The sequence below is a fragment of the Phocoena phocoena genome, chromosome 3, assembly GCF_963924675.1.
Source record: "Phocoena phocoena chromosome 3, mPhoPho1.1, whole genome shotgun sequence".
NCBI classification, from domain to species: Eukaryota; Metazoa; Chordata; class Mammalia; order Artiodactyla; family Phocoenidae; genus Phocoena; species Phocoena phocoena.
In genome coordinates this window covers 149,177,175-149,198,339 of record NC_089221.1, presented here as the reverse complement: position 1 = coordinate 149,198,339, position 21,165 = coordinate 149,177,175, and the positions used below count along the sequence as shown (strand labels likewise).

The 21,165-nt window shown below is 45.2% G+C and overlaps 2 protein-coding genes across 2 annotated transcripts in view; both read right to left on the bottom strand.

The window, feature by feature from the left end:
* The window catches only part of ATP6V0E1 (ATPase H+ transporting V0 subunit e1), a 34,700-nt gene extending 30,413 nt beyond the window's left edge, over positions 1 to 4,287 (bottom strand). The window contains exon 1 of the mRNA XM_065874291.1: positions 4,124 to 4,287. Coding sequence (XP_065730363.1) covers positions 4,124 to 4,227 — 104 coding nt within the window. The 5' untranslated portion in view covers positions 4,228 to 4,287. The remainder of the gene's footprint in view (positions 1 to 4,123) is intronic.
* A 7,641-nt stretch (positions 4,288 to 11,928) lies between these two features.
* On the bottom strand, positions 11,929 to 19,915 carry RPL26L1 (ribosomal protein L26 like 1). Its single transcript, XM_065874282.1, has 3 exons — positions 19,748 to 19,915; positions 13,019 to 13,159; positions 11,929 to 12,256 (listed from the first exon to the last, which is right to left on the bottom strand). Exons 1-3 carry the CDS (start codon positions 19,913 to 19,915, stop codon positions 12,128 to 12,130), a joined length of 438 nt encoding a protein of 145 aa, XP_065730354.1. The 3' UTR covers positions 11,929 to 12,127.
* Between the last annotated feature and the right edge of the window lie 1,250 nt (positions 19,916 to 21,165).

Genomic DNA, 21,165 nt, shown 5'->3' with positions numbered 1-21,165 from the left:
TGGAGTCCGATTTAGCCCTTCCGTGTTACCAAAATATGACTTTCTAGCCTTGACCTCTCCCCATCTCCATTCCTGTCTGAAAAATAGTTAAACCGGGGTCTCTGATCAGCTGAATTTCAACGTTTAAAAAACTGAATTCATGATATTCTTTTCGCATTTCTCTTTCCAAATTTAAATCTCCTACTCCAGAGAAGCTCTGCCATTTCCACCCATCTGACCCACCCCTCCAATCTGTCATCTTTTTACTCATGCCTCCCCTGCACCTTCAGTCATCAAATGCTGTGGATTAGTCCTTTGAAGCAGCTCTCCTTATGTGGATTTTTTTCCTTTCTATTCCCATCGTTAAAATCAAAATTGATCAGGTCTGCCTGGCTAACTGCTGGCAGATTCAAAACTTTCTTCCTTCCCTTTCATTCTATCCATACAATCTTTCATTCATTCCTACAATCACCTTGGGTTAATCTTTCTAAAATATTCCTTTCATTACATCACTCTGCAGCTTATCACCTTTCAATGCCCCTCCCCATCATTCACAGGCGTGACTTCCAAAGAGGGGGTCTCCACACCCCATAGAGTAAGAAAGACTATCTCCTAGAAGGCAGGGGGCAAATATCTGAACTCCTATGTATATTATGTTTAACTCATCCTTTAGAAATTCTGTGTGCGTGCATATATTTTCTGTGGTTAATACACTGGCTTGTCCATTCAACAGATTCAGAGTGACTTGTATGCACCAGGCTCTGGGGAGAGAGGAGTCAACAAAAGGGATGAAAACCCCTGAACTTTAGCAAAGCAAAGGTTCCTGGTGAGAGGGTATCAGGCATTCAAAGAGGACAGAGGCCAGTGTGGGTGAGCTGAGCAAGGACAGCCTGGTAGGAAGTGAGGTCAGAGGTATCTGGTAGCCTCTGAAAGGAAAAGGGAAGCTATTTTGGAGGGATTTGAGGAGAGGACTGACAAAAGCTGACCCAAATTCTAATAGGATCTCTCTGCAGGGTGGAAATAGACTAGGGAAGAGAAAGCAAAAGGAAAAGCAGAAAAACCAGTTAGTGGGGAATTGCACCAATGGACCACTCTGGTAGCAGTGCCTGTAGTGAGAACTGGTCAGACTCCGGATATATCCTGAAGGCACATTCTTCAAAACATGTACCTTATAGTACATATATAAACGGGTATTGGGGGTTGCACATCATGTTTATTATTCTCCATCCCAAGCTTCTGCTCATCTTCTTCCATTCCCCTGCCCCAACCTGGAATCCCTTCCTCAGTCTTTCCCTTCCCCAAAAGACCAACTCAGAGATCGGAAACAGCTGAGGCCCCTTTGTACTACTTGATTAATAGTTCGATATCAAACGCTCCCTCATGGGAATTCCCTGGTGGTCCAGTGGCTAGGACTCCACGCTTCCACTGTGCGGGTTCGATCCCTGGTCAGGGAACTAAGATCCCGCAAGCTGCACGGCACAACGCAGCCAAAAAGAAAAGAAAAAAAAAATTTTAATTAAGATATCAGTTCCTAATGTGCTTCTTCTAAGTTATTGCCTGCTGAAGCGTTTAGGGGTGAAGTGTCATGATAACTGCAATTTACCTTCAAATGATTCAGCAAAATTATGTATGTATGTATGCACACCTGGATTCATAGACAAAGCAAATATAAAGCAAATATGAATATGTCAGCATTATTGAATCTAGGTGGTGTTATACAATACCTGTACTACTCTATTTTTCTGAATGTTCAAAAATGTTATGTCTGAAAAAATTGGAGCTGACTGAACTGTAACACTAATCCCCGTGCTCTGTCCCCATTCCCTCCCCCACGACTACTGCTAAGGGCGCCACTGTGAAAAAATCTGAAGCTTTTAGAGAATCTGTGGATTCCTTAAGAGGAGAATGGGAAATCATGAAAAATAGGAACGGTCAGGAACCAGTACTCCAGGTACAGACTTCATTTCATCCAGCCCTTTTTCAGTTGTAGAAAAGATGAGAGTAAGAGGCTTGCTTTAGGTTATACATAGATTCAGAAGAGTTTTTCCCCTTTTGCTCCCTTTTTCCCCCAGCTTCATGAGGTCCTGAAAACCTCCTAATCACCCAGGTTTCTGCATTCTGATGTGCAGGGGTCTCAGAGAAGAGGATTTAACAGCAAAGTCTCCTTTCTTCCCTTCTCACACAGCACCTTTACTTAGCTCCTTAATGAAGATGTTTTTAATCCTTCAAATCAGAAATGCTCTCCCGCGTTAAAAATTCACCATAGTCCTTGAATCAATTCAGCTCCTTCGTGTATTTAAAAAAAAAAAAATCACTTGCAGTCTTTTCAGAAGGTAAAGGGGAACTAATACTAATTCAGTACTAATATTTCCATTTTACAATGAGGAAACAGGAACATGGAAAAGTTAACTAAACTATCCAAGGTCATAGGGATCATCCAGCCGGGAGCAGTGTTTCTCAAAGTGTAATACAGTAACTCCAAGGAGACACCTAGTGTTTTAAGACCTGCTCAATCCTGCCAAGAGCAGGAAATACAAGGACTGAGGTGGAGGCTATGAATTAGATCCAGATAACATATCACTAGCAGGTCAAACCTGAATAGTGACACTAGGGCTAGAAACTGAGTAGCCCATGGACCACTGGAGGCGTTTCATTACCCCGGGTAACACCAGTGGCATCAAGACCCAAGGCTGGGCATGGTGGGCCCCAAATGGGGGTCTTCAAGAAAGGAGTGGTCAACACTACCAGAACATTAATAAATGTTTTCTGAGTATGACGGCTGGAAAGGCAGACAGTGGGTAATGAAACAGCTGAAGACAGAAACACAACAAAGGAGTACCATGTTGTTCTCTAATTTCAGTAGGAGAAACAAGCCCAAGGAATTAAATTTGGTTAATACAAATTGTTTTAATAACCCCAGAATTCTGACACTCCAAATCATCTATTACAGGCTGGAAAGATGACCCTATATAACTGATGCTAGGGGTGGGGTGTGGAAGAGGAACCTAATACAGTGAAATGACAGAAATTCATCCACCATTTTTCCTTTTTAAACAAATTATGATTTACTTGTAAGCTCGATGGAAGTAACAGGTCTAACACAGTTTATTCCAGAGAGCAAAAGGGGTTCAGGTCACAAAACATTAAGGAAGTAATAGCATTTTCTTTCCTTTAATAAAGGCAATAGACTTATCCACTCAATAACTCTTTACTGAATGTCTACTCTGCATGCAGAGCACTGTGAAGCCACCAATTCGTTTCAAAGAATAAAACAAGAGATGGTGCTCCCCCAAATCTGTGACTTCAGTCTAAGTTTCACCCCACATGATCTTGCCGCTGAGAAAAAAATGACTAAAAGGCAAAGAGGAACCAGAAAGAGGGTGTTCCAAAGCCCCTTTGAAGATAGACTCTGTTTCATACTACGATAAAAAAAAAGTTTACTTACAAAACAGATAAAGCTCTAACAAAGAAGTCTGGGGGAAAAAAGTCTTTTCTTAACCAATCATTCTAAGAGCTTGTTACACTCACATACAAGGGCTGGAGAGCCCTTGGAAAGGTATGACGCAGGGGTTTCTAAACAATACCTCCGACTCTTTGATAATTAATCTCGCTCTAGATCAAGCCCCAGCTAGATCCTGGCGCCCACTAGATGGAAGGCCTGGGCTCAACGTTGTCGCACAAGCTTGTCCTCTGCAACTGCGACAGCCCGTGAGGCAGAGAGATCAATTTCTGTTTTATTTATTTGATCCGTTCCTTTAAAGTTTAGGCAAACGAGGCCTCATTTGGGTGGACGGCAGGGCTAAAAGGGCGACAGACGTCTAGGGACGAACCCCAACTTCTCCTTGAGTCGGTATAAACCCATTTCCGACTGCACCCTCCCCACACAGAGACGTGATGAGAAAAAATTCCCCTACAACTCCTTCCCAAGGAGGGTCCGCCGGAAGTCACCCTCCTCACGTTCAGGCCGGGAGACACTGAGGCTGCTGCGATAAGGAAGTCGAGGGGCTGCACGGGGGTCGGGGCCTGACTGGAGGGCAGGATCACCCGGGCAAGGTCTCCGACCGGTGCGGAATCGCCCCCTCCCCCGCCCGGCTCCGCGGGTCCTCACCGCGCGTCCCTCCCCAGGCAGGCCTGGCGCACTTACCCCCGGTTGGGACCCTTAGGGATGAACCAGGGTACCAGGAAGCCGACGAAGCCCCAGAACACGCTCATCACGATGAGAGGCACGGTGAGGCCCGTATACGCCATAGTTGCTGCGGGAGGTGCCAGCCCCTGCCCCGCCGCCTCACTGTGGTCCCACCCGGAAGTGTCAACACCGGCCGCGTGACCTGCGCGCGCAAAGACCCGCCTCCCGCACCCCCACGTGACCTCGCGCCGGACTCCGCCCCGCCGGGGACCGGGAGACAGAGCCCCGCCCTCCCCCGGCCGGTCTTGGGGCTCCTGCTCCTTGGAGGGACGTCACCCCAGAGCCCCAGAGGTAGGGGTAAGTCACCAGGAGCTCAGCAAAGTTTTCTGATACGAAGGTGACCCTTTTAAGAAAAGAGTGTAGGTATTTACAGCTTTATCTTATGCAACAAACATATAAAGAACTTAATAGTAAGTTTCTGTTCAGAAGTCCTGTGTGCCAGGCACTGGGCCATGAGCTTTAAGTGCTTGAGTTTATTTTAAACACCTCACGACAGCCTATGAAGTCGTTTTCATTATTATCCCCACTTTGCCGTTGAAGAAACTGAGGCCCAGGGAGGAGGTTAAGGATCTTGGCCAGAGTCACATAGCTACTAAGTGGCGGAGCCAGGATTTAACCTTTGACGGTGTGATTTTCAAGCCCAGTGCTCTTAGCTACTTACCTACTGAATGACTTGTGCACTGTGCCAAGTTTGGGGGTTACAGAAATCAAACAGACACCGCCTCCCCTCAGGGAGTTCACAGGCTGGTGAGATGGACTTGTGAGCAGGCCACTGGGTAGAGTGGACCATAGTGCACAACTTTTCCATCCCAGCCAGTCCTGAGCTGAACCTTGAAAGAGGAGTAGAAATTAGCCAGAGTAGTAAGGAGAAGGTAACATGGAGTTTCAAATGCTTGCCAAGGATTTTCACATATGTTCATTGTAGTGTGTGACAACCTTGGAACAGAGGAACCCAGTTCTCAGAGAGGTTGACAGAGCTCTCAGGCAGAAGCAAGATGGAAAGCAAATCTATAAACCAATCCAATGTGCTTTACCCTGGACCATGTTTTCCCAGCAATAGTCACATTTCCTTACCTGGAATTGCCTCCTGATTTCTTTCTTCATTCAACTAGAATGGATTCCTGGATTAAATGAGAAATTGGACCAAAGATCTTTAATATCTCTTGAAACGCGATTCCAAGCCTTTACCTGAAGGACAAGGCAGGAAACTAGTTGGTCTCCTTCGTGCTCATCCTGCCCCCTGCAACAACTCAGTCTCAACAGAAATTCTGTTGTCCTTAAGTTCCAGTCCAGGCATCACCTTCACCAAGACCTATTTTCATTCTGTTATTGCATGTCTTGTGGCCTTCTACTTGTTTGTGTGTATAAATTAACCAACCCTCTACTAGAGGGCAAACTCCTTGATTATGGGCACTGTTTAACTGATCTTTGTTCCTTAGAAGCACTTTATACATAGAATGTGCTCAATAAACACTTGTACAACTGAATTGAATAGTTAAGAAAGGGTGAAATCAGCCAGAACTAAATTAGAGAAAAAAGTTTGCTCTTTCTTCCCATTTCTTTTTTTAAAAACTTATTTCTAATCGTGGCAAAATAAATATACATAACATAAAACTTAACCTTCTTTACCATTTTTAAGTGTACAGTCCAATAGTGTTAAGTATTCACACTGTTGTGCACCTGATCTCCAGAACATTTTCATACCCACTAAACAAATCCCCATTCTCTCCTTCCCCCGCCCCTGGCAACCACCATCCTACTTTCTGTTTCTCTAAGCTTGACTACTCAAGATACCTGATATAAGTGGAATCATAGAACATTTGTCTTTTTGTGACTGGCTTATTTCACTTAGCATAACGTCCTCTAGATTCATCCATGTTGAAGCATGTATCAGAATTTCCATCCTTTTTAAGGCTGAATAATATTCAACTGTATGTATATACCACGTTTTGTTTCTCCATTCATCCGTGGTTGGATAGTTGGGTTGCTTCCACTTTCTGGGCTATTGTAAAATTTTTTCCCCTTTTAAAAATAAATGCGGATGTTTTTAAGTTGATCTTGGTAAGTCTAACTTTTGCCTTGCCTTCTTGGCAGCCTCTCTGAGAAGCAGATGTTGGGGAGCACAGGGATGTGGCTGTTCAGACACCAGTTCTGTGGAAATCTGTTTCAGCCTCTGTGAAAGAGAAAAATCTTTAATCTCGGTATTATATTTGTGGGCTAGTATTGGCCAATAGCTCCCTCTATCAGTCAGTCTGTCCAAAACATTTTATCACATGTTCCAAGTGAAAACTGTGGAGAAGGCCAGGAACTAGCATTCAGTGACCCTCTGAATGAAGAAATATTCTCTGCTTTCAAGGCATTTAAAGTCTCCTGCAGGAAATAAACCAGACTTTGGGCAGCGGTCCCAGGACTGCTGGGGAGTCCCTGAGACTCTCCCAGGGGGTCCACCAAGCCCTCTCTTTTCTAACTACCAATCTGTGTGAGGTTGAATTTGCTTCCTTTGCTTCCTTTGCTTCCAAAACATCATATTGCAACAGACTGAATGCAGAAGCATTGTAAGAATCCATTTGCCTTCTACCAAACCAGACATTAAGGAATTTTGCAAAAATGTAACACAATGTCACTCTTTTTGCAACATTTTTTTGTTTTGTATTGGAAAAGATAGCTATTTTCCTTAAAAATGTTATTTCTGTTAACATGTTTTGGGTTTATTATTTTTTAATGATTTAAAAATCTTAAAATTTTAATGTCTAATATGGTAAATTATATCGATAGATATAACCCTCATAAATAAGGTCTTTGGGTCCTCAATAATTTTTAAATTAGAGGAAAATTCTCGGAGGCAACTTCAGTAGGATGAAATAAACAAGAGTGGATTATAAAACACTACAACGCAAACCCCAAGGAACCCTAAACAGGCATGCAGGGTTACAAAGCCACGGAGTCATAAAGCTCCTTTCCAAGTTGATTGAGAACGTTGGAAGTTAGTGGAGAAGCTGAAATTCCAGCATAATTCACTACTTGTTTGCTCTGCACATAGGTAGGGAACGTACACTGCCGGCAGACACCACTGATAATTGCAGCTACCATTTCTCAATGGCCGCGTGCCAGTCATTAAACAAGGTACTTTGAATTACCTGTCTCATTCAGTGCTCACAACACCTAATATAGATGTTATTAAATCCACTTTACAGGGCTTCCCTGGTGGCGCAGTGGTTGAGAGTCCGCCTGCCGATGCAGGGGATGTGGGTTCGTGCCCCAGTCCGGGAAGATCCCACAGTAACTTGCCCAAAGTCTAGCTGTTTTAAGTGACAAAACTGGCATCTGAATGTAGGTCTTCGTAGCTCCTGTTCTTCCCACTAAGCCATGCTACCTCTCCTATTTCAAATAGTAAGTCAACCAAAACAAAACAAAACACAAAAAAACCTTAAATTATACATTACTTAACAAGATAGAGACATCTAAGGCCTAAGAGGAGACCTTTAAAACCTGTTGCAGAATTAGCCGCCCTCCTACTGGGGATAGGCTAGGATGTGGTTGATTTCATTATTTCTGATGGACACAGAATATGTATTACTGGTGCATGTTTATATTGTAATTATGGTGTTCAGGAAATACATCAACCTCATACAGTTATTTAAATTTGGATGACCTGCTGTTCTCATGAAGACTTCTTTACGGATCAAACTTTGAGTAAAAACCCAATCATATATGCACAGAATATTTCTAGAAGGATATAAAAGACTGGAAACAGTGACTGCTTCTGGGGAGAACTTAGTGACTTGAGAGTCAGCGTGACAAGGAAACTTACCTTTTTTTTTTTTTTGGCCATGCTGAGCGGCTTGTGGGATCTTAGTCTTAGTTCCCCAACCATCCCTGACCAAGGATTGAACCCATGCCCCCTGCAATGGAAGTACGAAGTCCTAACCACTGGACCACCAGGGAATTCCCAGGAAACTTACTTTTCACTGTATACCTTTTGTACCTTTTTTTTTTTTTTTTAATTTATTTTTGGCTGCACTGGGGCTCTGTTGCTGAGTGCAGGCCTTTTCCAGTTGCAGCGAGCGGGGGCTACTCTTCGTGGCGGTGCGCGAGCATCTCATTGCCATGGCTTCTCCTGCTGCAGAGCATGGGCTCTAGGCACGTTGGCTTCAGTAGTGGTGGCTTGTGGGCTCTAAAGCGCAGGCTCAGCAGTTGTGGCGCACGGGCCTAGTTGCTCCGCAGCATGTGGGATCTTCCCGGACCAGGGCTCGAACCCGTGTCCCCTGCATTGGCAGGCGGATTCTTAACCACTGTGCCACCAGGGAAGCCCGTTTTGTACCTTTTTATGTTGTACTATGTATATAAGTATTACTTCTTTAAAAAAAAAAAAAAAACTAATTTAAAAGAACAATGAACAAAGACCCAAGCCATTACCAGATTGGAACTGCTCTAAGGCTGTAGCATCAGCAGAGTATGAAGGACTCTCGGTTAGTACAGTTCTGCCGGGTTCCCAGAAGATTTGGTTACTTATTTGCCGACCCAACTCACATGAAAACCTCTGTAGCTGAACATCTCAACCCAAGTGCGCTATGAAAGCAGACATTCAGAATCAGTTATGTGAAGTTTAAAAGTTTGGAGTCTTCCCAAAATAGCACAAGGGGACTCACTCAAATAAATGGACATCTGCAAATTTGATGAAAAGGTCAGTAGGAAACTGCTTAATTCAAACTCATTTCAGGAAACATGCTAAAACCCCCCAGGCCAAAACCTTGATAAGCAGGCCCACCCAGCTGGCATTCTGCAGTCCCCATTTCCTGCAGCAGCCCAAACACCATATTGATGCCTTTAAACCCTCCCCCTTTGTTCAAGAACCAGCATTTTATCCAAACTCCCTGGAAAAAACCTTTTCCCTCTGCTCCTTCAGACAAACACACTGCCCATCTCCTCAGAAAGACAATAGCTAACATTTGCTGAGTTCTCTGTGCTTTACACGCAGTATCTCAAGTAGTAAGTCTGACAACTCTGTGAAGTAGGTACTCTTCTCTTCCTTTCTTTCCCTTTTTTTCTTTCCTTTCTCCTTCCTTCCTTCCTTCCTTCTTTCTTCTTAATACGTTTACTTATTTTTGGCTGCGTTGGGCCTTCGTTGCTGCACACCGTCTTTCTTTAGTTGCGGCAAGCGGGGGCTCCCCTTCATTGCAGTGCACGGACTTCTCATTGCAGTGGCTTCTCTTGCTGCGGAGCACAGGCTCTAGGCGCACAGGCTTCAGTAGTTGTGGCACACGGGCTCAGTAGTTGTGGCGCATGGGCTTAGTTGCGCCACAGCATGTGGGATCTTCCCAGACCAGGGCTCAAACCCATGTCCCCTACGTTGGCAGGCAGATTCTTAACCACTGCGCCACCAGTGGAAGTCCCAGAGGTAGGTACTCTTCATCTCCATTTTATAAATGACAAACCTGAGGCCCAGAGAGGTTTGGCCATTTGCCCAGGGTCACACAGCTAGAAGCTGACTGAGCTGGGATTAGAGCTCTCAGTTGATGTCAAATTCCCACTGTTGATCATGCACTATTATTCACATGGCTGATGATAAAAAGCCTGGTGTGACTTGGGGGAGATTACAGCTCTCAAAGCTCTTATCACTTGTATTGAACAAAGTTGCTGAAAAGAAACCAAATATAACTCTTAGGAAATATAATTTAAGTTTCATGGTGAGTGTAACGGCTGGAGCCTAGGGCCCAGACCAGGCATCGGAAGATGTCATCCTACTACAAATATAATCGTTTGAAATCTGACCTTTATGCAAATTTGGGGCCCTGAAACATGTGTTGTTCGAGAATGAAGACAAAACCTCAAATCAGAAAAGTAAACCACAGCCCTTGCTGGTTGACCTACTTGTTATGCTCCCTAGACATACGGTTCAGTGTGCTAACATAGCCACCACGTTTTGGGCACCTGCTCTATTTTATGTGCTGTGTGTATGTATACATCCTAATCCACAATCTCCCAAATTTACCTAGTCATAAGCATCATACAAGGGCCATGTGAAAAAAACAGATGCACACGAGACCTGAAGAGTTCTCTCTTCAGACGTACTGTATCACAGAATCTCCAGGCAAGAGGCGGAGACTATTTTAGCAACCACCCACGTGACTCCTAAAATCAGGGGGATCTATCTGATGGACTGCTACTTTAATTTTCAGCCTTGAAGATCAGCATTTCCAGCTTCTTACATAGACTAGAGAAACAGAGGGTCATAAAAATGGCTGTCTGAAGACCACAGCAGGACTTGAATCAAGATCCGTCTGGCTACGGAGCCAGTATCATTCCGCCTACTCTTAAATCAATGCCACAGTCAGAGCGTGCATATTGAGTTCTGTGGTTTGTGCTCTTAGCAATCTTTTGTGAAAAATCATTCCTTCTTTGAGTGCAAAGTGAATGTCAGAACTTGAAATAGAAGTTAATTGAACAATAATAGCGATATTAGAATTTATACACTCCCACTATCAAAGTGTGCTCAGAAAGAGCCCATTTGATCATGGCATTTTATTTCTGCATTTAACATAAGAAAGGAAGGCAATGAAGGTATTACCATCTATTTACTACTGAGAAAATGGAAGCTCAGAGATGAGCTGTTTGCTCAAAGGCCTTTGACTGTCCAGTGGTAGAGCTGGGATTGGAGCTTGACCACTGGTGACAATGCTTTTCCCACTAAGCACTAATGCTTTTACTGCTACAGACACGTAAATTCTTCTCTGTTCCATATAAGTGTGTAGGCTCTTGTCAGACTCCAGTGAAGGGCTGACTTAAGAGCAGGAGGAACACCGGAGGCAGATGGCTGTGGGAGGTGAATGTCCTCTGATGCACCGAGGCCTGGGTTCAAATCCCAGCTCTATCTCTTAGGCTCTCTGGGATTTGGACAATTAACCTCAACTCATTTTCTTCACCAGTCAAAATGGGAAATAACTGATTCAATCAACATTTATTAAGAAACACCAGAGCGTCAGATAAACCCTGTGTTACTAGCGAGCCGTAAAAGGCTGTTTAATGCATTCATCAATAGATTATCCCAGGGGCAAGGGAGGATTTTAGATGTGGCTCTGAAGCTAATCTTAAAGAATGACTAGAAGTTAGACCCGGAGTCTAAAACTCAGATGCCACTGGGGGTAGACAACAGGGTACCCTGGCTCCACACAACCGATGCTGCCCAGGATCAGGGCCTCATGCAGCTAGATGAAGCACAAGATCTGGATTTCCTCTGTGATCTCATAAGTTTTAAATGTTGGAAATTAATTTTAAATTATGAAAACAATAGAAGGACAAGCAAAATCTATTTGTAAACCAAGTCTTGCCTGTAGACTGTCAGTTTTCTGAGTTGAACCCCGGGAAAGAGGAGGGCATTTCAGTCACATGGAAATAGCACTAGCAAGGTCAAGACTTCGGCAGGGCAGCTGGGTCAGTGAGCTGTACGCCCTTGGGTTTGGTTGGGGTGTGAGGGAGAGGAAGCTGGCCAGAGAGCAGACTGGCAGGCCTGAGTGTGAGTGCTGAGCAGCACTGCCCTCTGTGCGTGCCAGTTCACAGCCGGACCTACACCGAGTGGGACAACCTCTGCCTCAGGGACCAGAGCCCTGTCCTGTCTGCCCCATCGGCGTGAGGGTCCAGGCAGGAGCAGGGCTGTCTTAACCTCACTGCTGCTGTATTTTGCTGCCCTGTGGATTAAGCATGTGAAAGACTGGCAGTGGGGAATTGAAAGTAAGATGGATTTTATCTAAAAGGCAATAAATATGTTTTGGAACAAGAAAACGTGTCCAATTTTTATTCATAAAATTATTAATCGAAACAGCAAAAGTAGATATACAGAGCCACATATCAATAACGAAATAGGAAGGAAATGAAACGTTCCAGAGACACCTGGAAAAGTTTCAAAGGAATACACACCAGGCAAAAGAATCTACAGGTAAACCGTGGTTGCACAAAAGGTTATATTCATTCCTGCATTTTCTCAATAAGTTCTTCCTTATATTTGCCTTTCTCTTTTCCAACTTGTCGAGATTTGGCTTTGCGTTCAAGAATTTTTTTCCGATCTTTGTCCAGTTTTAGCCTGGTGATAACCACCTGTTAGCATAAGAGAACAAACAGATATTGAAATTTTTTTTTTTTTTTTTAAGGAGAAAGGACTTATAACCACAATTAATCTTATACAGCAGATCTTCCCTCGACAACAGTAGCTTGGGTTCCTTCTTCTGCTACCCAATGCCCAGCTCCTAACTCTTGCGGCTCTAGAAGACCATTTAGATAATTTAGTGGTACGAAGTGTCATTTAGCTTGTGAAACATTATACTACCCACATGGATGGTTTGTCTATCCATGTCGGCAGTATAATTTGCCCTTGGCTGGCAAAATGCATTGTTTTAAAAATACCTGCATTCCCACCAGCTGCTGGGCAATACAGAGATCATAAAGATGAGTGAGACCCAACCATTCTGCCCTTAAGGATCTGAAACTCTGGAGGAGAGACCCTACAATACAACGTATAAAATGGGAGGTTAAAGGAGGAACAGCATATTCCACCAGGTGGGTGTGAGGGCCGAAGGAAGAGGTGTTCTCTCTTCTCCCTCTGGACACTCTCTAGTGGGAAAGTGATGCCTGGAACACTCTTGCTACCAGCTTGCAGACGGGGCCTTCACCAAGGATGACAAAACAGACAGGGAAAGGAACTGGATCCCTCATGATATCACTAAGCCAGTGAACCAACCAAGCCTTCCTCCCAGGGAAGTCCTTACCGTGGCCGCCTGTGCAGAAAGTACCAACAGCCAACAACTCTAGTAGGAATGCTATGCTACACGCCCACTACCACTGCGCAGTCCCAGGCCATACCTTGCTTGGGTGAATGCCCACGTGGACAGTTGTGCCATTAGCCTTCTCACGCTGCACCCGCTCGATGTAGATGACATATTTCTTTCTGTACACCTGGACTACCTTGCCAATCTGCTGACCTTTGTAGTGTCCTCGAACCACCTGAGAGAAAATAAAAAAGAGAATTCTCCCCATTTCTAATGCTTGAACATCATAGTGAGGAAACTAATTATCAGCAACACACAGGCTAAAAATAGAACTTTTTGTATTCAGTCAAATTTTGATTCAATCAAAATCAGCTGGGGTTTTTTTTTTTTTTTTTTGGTATAAATCTGCTTTGTATTATTCTAAGTCAGGTGGAAATTCTTTGCCTGTATTTTTTTCTTCTCTTACCTGAACAAAACATTCCTTGAACTAAGATAGTCATCACATGACTAATCCTGAGAGTAAAAAGATATAATCGCTGTACATCTAAAACTAATACACGTTAGGGACTTCCCTGGTGGTCCAGTGGTTAAGGATCCACCTGCCAGTGCAGGGGACATGGGTTCGATCCCTGGTCCAGGAAGATCCCACATGCCGTGGAGCAACTAAGCCTGTGCACCATAACTACTAAGCCCACATGCCACAACTACTGAACTCCCTGCGCTCTAGGGCCCGTGTGCCACAACTACTGAAGCCCATGCGTCTAGAGCCCACGATCCACAACAAGAGAAGCCACCACAATGAGAAGCCCATGCACTGCAACGAAGAGTAGCCCCCGCTCGCCGCAACTAGAGCAAGCCCACGCACAGCTATGAAGATCCAGCGCAGCCAAAAATAAATAAATAAAAGTAATACGTGTTATACATCAATTATAGCTCAATTTTTTACAAAAAGTAAAATAAAAAGAATATATAATCACTCTCAAGATCTAAACAGAGAATGGTTAAAGAAATTATACTTAGTAACTGAATCACTTTGCTATACACCAGAAACTAACACAACATTGTAAATCAACTATACTTCAATTAAAAAAAAAATTATATTGAGATTCTCAGGCAACCATCTAAAACCCATGTTTTCAAAAAACAATTTATGACCAAGGAAAATGCTTAAGACATGACCTTTAGACAAAAAAGGAGAATACAAGGCTATATATATAGTCTGAATCTTATGTGTATATGCTTCATATTTGTATATGGCATGTAACATGAGATGACGATATATCCAAATGTCAATTATGGTTGCCATTAGGAAGGAAGGAGAATTACTGATGACTATTTTTTAACTTATGTTCTTCTAAATTTCAAGATTTCTACAATTAATACAAATATTTTATAGTCAGAAAAAAAAACGTTAAATTAAAATCTTGTGGGCTATTTTTGCAAGTAAAAATCAGCTCATGCTCCAATTCTACTCAAAAACTAACTAGATTATTATGGTTTCCCTAAAGGCAGGAGCCTATTAAACAGTAGCCATATAAGCACAGAGGAAATACCACATGTAAAGAATTGGCGAATCCCAATACTCCTCAAATGTCTACCTATATTGTTCAGCTTACTCACCAAGGCGATTTTCAGGTTGAAAAGACAAGAGCCACGCATGCCTCACTGAAGATCCACCACAGTCTACGTGACCAGAGACCCTCACATGGAAAAAGTAGGTGAAAAAGCCCCTATTAAGTATCATCCTGATTGAAGAAAGGTGTTAATAAAAGGAGTCAAAGGGACACCCGTGATAAAGAGCAGTGGACAAACGCTAGACCCAGAGAGGAGGGAGACAGGATAAGACTCAATCGACTGTGGAAAGGTGAGGGAGAAGAGGCGAGGATGACCTCCAGAGTCTGGCTGGGCAACTGGATGGATGGATGTGCCTTTCCCAGAGGCATGGAACATGAAAATTCCATACACAGCGGGAAGGCCAACTGGGCTGGTAACAAAGACCTGCGAGTCATCCAAAGAGATGGCAACTCAAAGCTTGATTTTACTTAGGGAGCTGGTGGTACAGGAATGTAGAAATCTAAGAAAAGCCAACATTTTGGAAGAGCTTACGAAAGAGACTGAAGTGGCCAGGAAGAATGGCAAACCAGGAAGTGTGGTGTTAGAGTAGCCAAGACAAGAAGGCCAAATGCCCTAGGATGGTCAACTACTGGAAGGATAAAGTAACAGATGACAACAAGCTGGTCACTGGTGGTCACGGCTACAGTGCTTTCGGTGGAGCAGTGGGATGGAAGCCGTTACGATAAGGCAACAAGTTCACCGGAGGTGAGAAGACGAAGGTGAAGAAAGACTGACCCAAGGAGCTTGGATCTGAAGAGGATGAGAGAGAGGACACATGTTCAACGTGGATGGGAAGTTAAGGGATAATTTTCTATTTTTAAAGAGGGGGAAACATGAATATGTTTAAATGCTGATGAGAAGGAACAAGTATGGAGGAAGAGGTAAAGGAAACTGTAGAGAAGGGGGATAATGGATAGAAGGATCTCAAGAGGGCAGTAAGAGAGTGGTGGATGTCACATGCAGTGGCAGCAGGATAGCTTACACAGAAACAGGGATTTCTCTTTCACTGTAACAGGAGAGAATGAAGATGGGAGGGGTGCAACTGCAGGTAAGCCAGAGGGTGTGGAGCCGGGAGTTGTGCAAGATCCTGGACAATAGTTCGAATTTCCTCTGTAAAACAGGAGGCATAGTCAACTGCTCAGAGAAAGAGGTAGGTGAGACTTAGAAGATCCCAAGAGAGAAAAGGCAGTTTTAACAAACCTAGCTGGGACGATTTTATTCTCCTGGTCAGAGAAGTGCTTACCCAGTATGGCCTTTGGAGTTAAGAGACCTGGATTCCTGGCTCAGACACTCATTTTCTATATTATTCTTTATTACTTTACCTGAGTTTCATTTTCTTCATATCTAAAAAAGAAACCATTCATAACCCCACAGGCATTAAAAAAACGGCAGCTCCTTCTCCCCTGCCCTCCTTGTCTTTTTTTTTTTTTACACATTTAAAAAAAATTATTTATTTAATTTATTTATCTTTGGCTGTGTTGGGTCTTCGTTGCTGCGCACCATCTTTCTCTAGTTGCGGCGAGCGGGGGCTACTCTTCGTTGCGGTGCACGGACTTCCTACTGTAGTGGCCTCTCTTGTTTCGGAGCACGGGCTCTAGGCGCATGGGCTTCAGTAGTTGTGACACGTGGGCTCAGTAGTTGTGGCTCGCAGGCTCTAGAGCGCAGGCTCAGTAGTTGTGGTACATGGGCTTAGTTGCTCCGTGGCATGTGGGATCTTCCCGGACCAGGGCTCGAACCCATGTCCCCTGTGTTGGCAGGTGGATTCTTAACCACTGTACCACCTGGGAAGCCCCTGCGCTCCTTTTCTTTATCTCATCTTCCAATTCCAACCCGTCAACAGTTTTCATCCATTCAATAAATATTGATTGTGCCCCTGTTGTGTGCCAGGCTCTGCACTGAGGTCAGGCAACAAAAAAGAAGAGTTCTCTGGCCTCACGGAGCTTAGTCTGATGGGTAGTAGGCAGCTGAGAGGTAAACATGCAAATATATAATCCTACCTGGAACAGGGCACATGGGAAGATACTGAGATGATAAAAAATGGTCTACGTCATATTAGGGTGACGCTACATGGTTTTACATCTGCCAAAACTCACCTGTGCATTTCACTGTATGTAAATTATGCCTCAGTTTTTTTTAAAAAATGATCTCAAATTGTGTTCAATGCTATGAAAAAAGAATAAAGGATGCTATACTAAAATACTGAGTAAAGTATCTGGGAAGGCTTTTCTGAGGAACTGACATTAATATAAGACCTGCAAAAGGAGGAGTTAGCCAGGTAAAGGGGAGAAGAGCACTCCAGGCAGAGGGAGCATTCTGGACAAAGACGCAGAGGGAGAAAAGATTTAGGTGCATTTAAGGACCTGAAAAGACCAATGTGTTTGAAGGACAGAGCATGTGGGGGATAATAAGATGAGAGGAGGTCAGAGAATTAGACCTGGACTGGCTCACGCAGGGCCTTGTCAGAGATTTAGATTTTACAGTCAGCACATCAAGCACCACGGATAGGTTTTAAGCAGGATCTAATTTGCAAACAATGCCGCTCTGTGGAGAGTGGACTACAGTAACAGTGGAAGCGACAGATGCTTTGAACTAAAATGGAAATATGAAGAAGTGGTCAGATTCAAGAGGTATTTTGGAGGTAAAATCAACAAGACTTAGTGATAGATTAGAAGAGAGGGGTTAGGGAAAGTTAGTAATAATTTAAAGGTTTATGATATACCTAAGTGGGGAGATAGAAGTGTCACTTACTGAGGTGTGAAAGATGGGATGAGAATCAGATTTTAGAGGCAGCGGGAATATCAGGATCTCATGCATAAGAAGCTTGAGATGTCTGTGAGATATCCAAATACAGATGTTCAGCAGGCAGTTAGATCTACAGCTCTGTGGTCAGAAAAGTAGTTTGGACTGGGATGTAAAAGAGGAAGGTGTTAGCACAGAGCAGACATTTAAAACTTTAGGAATAAATATTACCACCTAGGTAGACCATGTAGGCCAGCCAATGGAAGACCAGGTGCAGGCCCTGTGACAAAATCCAGCATTTAGGGACCAGGCAGAGGAGAAATAGCCAGCAAAGGAGTCTGGGAAGTTGCAAGTAAATTGTGAGCCTGAAGTGTCACAGAAGCTAAAAAGAGAAGCTATTTCAAGAAGTAAGGTGGTGCAACCTATGCCAAATTCTGCTGAAAAAGTCAAGGACAGGGCTTCCCTGGTGGCGCAGTGGTTAAGAATCCGCCTGCCAATGCAGGGGACACGGGTTCGAGCCCTGGTCCGGGAAGATCCCACATGCCGCAGAGCAACTAAGGCCGTTGCGCCACAACTGCTGAGCCTGCACTCTAGGGCCCGTGAGCCACAACTACTGAGCTCGCGTGCTACAACTACTGAAGCCCACGCACTGAGAGCCTGTGCTCCGCAACAAGAGAAGCCACGGCAATGAGAAACCCGTGCACCACAATGAAGAGTAGCCCCTGCTCGCCGCAACTAGAGAAAGCCCACGCGCAGCAACAAAGACTCAACGCAGCCAGAAAAAAAACAAAAACAAAAGTCAACGACAGTGAGACCAAGATGTGACCACTGAATTTAGTCATAAAGAGGTTGGTGGGGACTTCCCTGGTGGCACAGTGGTTAAGAATCTGCCTGCCAATTCAGGGGACACGGGTTCAAGCCCTGGTCCGGAAAGATCCCATATGCTGTGGAACAACTACGCCCATGCTCCACAACTACTGAGCCTGCACTCTACACCCCGCGAGCCGCAACTAGTGAGCCCATGTGCCACAACTACTGAAGCCCAGGCGCCTAGAGCCCGTGCCCCACAACAAGAGAAGCCCACGCACCGCAAGAAAGAGAAAGCCCCACGCAGCAACAAAGACCCAATGCAGCCATAAGTAAATACATACATACATAAATACATAAATAAATAAATAAGAGGTTATTGGTGATCTCAGCCAAAAGCAGTTTCTATAAAGTAAAGAATCCAGATTTTCCAGGTCTCTTGCAAAACTGAAGAATCTGACAACAACTGAACGTAACTGAAGAGTCTTCATTTCCCTAGTGCAGCGATGGGCTGAGGGTATATGACTATCTCCCTTAAAAGAGCCCACTTCCTTTAATTTGCCTAACTAGACCCTAGAGGCATTTGCAATCCCCCCCCATTCTAGAACATGCCTGATGGGAAGGATCCAGGAGAGAAGAGGTTGAACCATACTTCTGAATTATTTTTTTCTATGCTATTCCTGTCACAATCTCAGCCTAACTTATCCCCTGCTTCCAGTCTTTTCCTCCTCAAAGCTTCAGAGTCCCAGTGCCTTAGGTGATCCACCAAATCCCTTACTTCATTCTCTAAAACAATGGTTCTCAACTGGGGGAGGGTGGCAGGGGTGCATTTTGCTCCCCAGAGACACTGGGCAATACCTGGAAATATTTCTGCTTGTCATAACTATGAGGAGGTGCTACTGGCATCTAGTGGGGAGAGACCAGGGATGCTGCTAAACATCCTACAGTACACAGGAGAGCTCAGCACAACAAAGAATTATCCAGCCCAAGAAGTCAATAGTGCTGAGGTTTTAAGAGGGGCCTGTAGATCTTGTGCACTGTTAGTGTTCTAGGGAACACTGCCTGGTAAGTGCTCAGTAAATATTCCCTCAAGGAATGAACAGAGCCCCTGTCTATTTTGCTCACCCTCACTTCCCCTCTCTACTACACAGCCTAGTCCTAAGCTCCAGTCACAGAGAACAGAGGGCTTATACTTTCTCACATGGGCCGTACTCTCACAATTTCAGGCCTCTGACTTGCTGCTGCTTCTCCGTTCTCCCTGCCAAGTCCAGCACCATCAAGTGCCCAGCTTCCACTAAACTCAATGATAACAAGACCTTACTCTTATTGCAAAACATTCCCCTGCAAAGTCTGGTTCAAACAGCCACCCTGGGTAACGCCTGGCAAACTAGCGGCCTCCGCAGACAAAATAAGAAAACAAGAGTTTTGCTTGGTTGGGACAGTATACTTCTCAAATTATTATTATTAAAGAATTGAGTTGGAATGCTCTAAATTAGGCTGGACAGGCGCTCTCTGGTGACTCTGGGCCCCATCTCCGGTCTAACACATCTGCAGGGTCACATTACCTGCCAGTCCTCCACGTCCAAGCACACTCGACGTTCTCAGGCAAAGGCGGCGCCCGAGCGCCACGCAGCTGGGTAACCAGAGCCCGGAGGACACATACCTGGACCTCGTCGTCCTTGCGGATGGGCATGGAGCGAACGTTGTACTTCTGCCGCAGCTCCTTGGAGAGTGGAGACGACATGATCTTCCTGCGCACGTGGGAGGGGGCATTGAAGTGACGTTTGCGGTTTTTGCTGCGGTCCGAGGTCACGAAGGGGTTGAACTTCATGGTGACGGTCTGCAAAGAAAGGCAAGGGAGAGAGCGAAGGGACGCTCAATGGGGTACCGGGGCATTCTCTGCATCCGGGACACTTCTCCCATCCCTGCGCAAGGGCTCTAGGGAGGTGGCCTCGGAAGAAGGCGACTGAAGGAAAACGAAGGATGTGAGGGGTCTGGGTGTTACACAGAGCAAAGCGTGCGTGGGGAGCACATGCTTGACTAAACGGATCTGGGCCGAAGGTGGCACTGGGACCTTGAGGCTAACTGTGGGAGGAGGACTCGGACTGCACGGTTGGGGGTCACGCAGAGACAACTCCAGGGATGTAGGCGGCCCCTACACTCACCTACCTGGCGACCGCAGGTTTCAGACCCTGGGCGCACAAGGCCGGAAGTGAGGCTTCCTTGCCGCGCAAGCGCAGAAAGAAAGCAATGCTCCATTCCTATCGGAACGAAACTGAATAGCGCCCCCTCCGGCATGGGGTGGGATCGCAGTGCCTCGTTTTCGGGGGCCACGGGAGCGCTAGGCGGCTCCGGGAGTCATGCCTGGAACCCGGTGACTTCGTGCCGCTGGGGAGAAGGGGCACTTTTGTAGGGCCTGCAATAAAAGCTTGTTGATGTTCTTTTAATAGGTACATTATCAGTAGTCTCTCTCCTACCCCAAACTCTTTGTCCCTGTTACCCTCCGCAGAGGTCGTCTAGGCGTATGGTAGGGGTGATTTAACATCATGATTTAACATTGTTGTAAATGCAATCGGCTAACTTGCTTCTTCAAAATCACCGAGGAGCCTGTTCAAAATGCAGATTTTTGTGTTCCACCACAACCCTGAAAAATCAGACAGCGTTAGGTCGGGATCTGGGTCTCTGAATTTAGAGCAAGCACTTCCCCTCACCAAAGATTTTGAGGCGCACGCATGTTTGAGCGTCATTACAAACCAACCACTTGGCTTTGCAAAACTTCGCCCCAGGGCTTCCCTGGTGGCGCAGTGGTTGAGAGTCCGCCTGCTGACGTAGGGGACACGGGTTCGTGCCCCGGTCCAGGAAGATCCCACATGGCGCAGAGCGGCTGGGCCCGTGAGCCATGGCCGCTGAGCATGCGCGTCCGGAGCCTGTGCTCCGCAACGGGAGAGGCCACAACAGTGAGAGGCCCGCGTACAAAACAAACATTTCACCTCAGTCTTCTAGCCCTTTTTAGAAGAGCTGGAGTTGCAGTGAGACCTGAACCCAAGTGCCTATTCACGTTGCTGGACCTTGGCTCCTTAT